Source organism: Plasmopara halstedii (genome assembly GCF_900000015.1).
Source record: "Plasmopara halstedii genome assembly, contig: Scaffold_117, whole genome shotgun sequence".
In the NCBI taxonomy this organism is placed as follows: Eukaryota; Oomycota; class Peronosporomycetes; order Peronosporales; family Peronosporaceae; genus Plasmopara; species Plasmopara halstedii.
The window spans coordinates 291,193-292,175 of record NW_020187038.1 but is presented as its reverse complement, the minus strand read 5'-3'; the positions used below and the strand labels follow the sequence as shown (position 1 = coordinate 292,175).

The following is a 983-nucleotide window of genomic DNA, read 5'->3' as shown; positions in this document are numbered from 1 at the left end:
ACCGCTGTTAGCGGAATATCACTCGCTCTCATGAGCAATTGGTAATACCCCATCGACCAAGTCGAGTGCACTGTACTTCGTACATCCCACCATGTCATTCTGAAAAACAGATTTTTAGGAATCGGCGTCTGTGCCGGAATGGTGGTAGCGTTGAGCTTATTGTAAGCATGAACGATACACCACTTGCCGTCCGGCTTCCGAGCACAAATCGTGGGTGTCGAGTGGGGAGACTTGATCTCACGTACCACCCCTGCGTCGTGCTTCGCACGGTAAAAGGCGTCAATGACGGCGCACTGCTCCTTGGGCAGAGGTCATTGGCGTGTTGCGCAGCATTTGATTCCCGGAACCAGGTCGATCTCTTGATGCAAACATCGCTCCGGAGGTAGGGCTGAAGGCGGGTCTTTGAGGACGACGTCTTGAAACTTCTTTACCAAAGGATAGTACGGATCCAAGATATTCCGTAGGATCGACAATCCACTTCGTGCGTTCAGCACGTTTTTGGTGTCCCCCAAGACAGCTTCATCCAGAAGCGATGACGAATTCATTTCCTCGTCCGGTCGTACAATGACCACCTCGGCCAAATCGCCCGCCTTCAAGGCCTTGCCGAACATTTTAAGTGGCACCTCGTCCAGCTTAAGAAGAGCATCTACTGCAGGCATAGTCTTGAGTCTGACGTCGCCATCTTCCTTTCCCGTCATACCTTTGACGAGGGTGTATAATCGTCTACGGTAGACACACCCTGGATCAGGGTCGACGCTCGGCGTCTTGCAGTCAGCATTCGGCGTCGCCGTCGTCTCTGTACAGAGGCTTTATGTCTCGGTGGGACCAGGGTGAACACGCATCCCGTGTCGTCCCGTGTCACCCTCACTGACCGCTCCTTTGGAGCTCCGATGTTATCTACAACATCCGACGAAGAGCTGCTAATCCCCGAAGTCTTCGTCCAGTGAATAACGTGCCACTCCACGCGCATCTGAAGGACCGTG

The 983-nt window shown here is 53.4% G+C and overlaps 1 protein-coding gene across 1 annotated transcript; it reads right to left on the bottom strand.

Moving 5' to 3' along the window:
- Positions 1-311: 311 nt before the first annotated feature.
- Positions 312-698, bottom strand: PHALS_00653 (reverse transcriptase; the record flags this gene model as incomplete). The annotated part of the gene is made up of 1 exon (XM_024718490.1): positions 312-698. One exon carries the CDS (start codon positions 696-698, stop codon positions 312-314), a length of 387 nt encoding a protein of 128 aa, XP_024586884.1.
- Between the last annotated feature and the right edge of the window lie 285 nt (positions 699-983).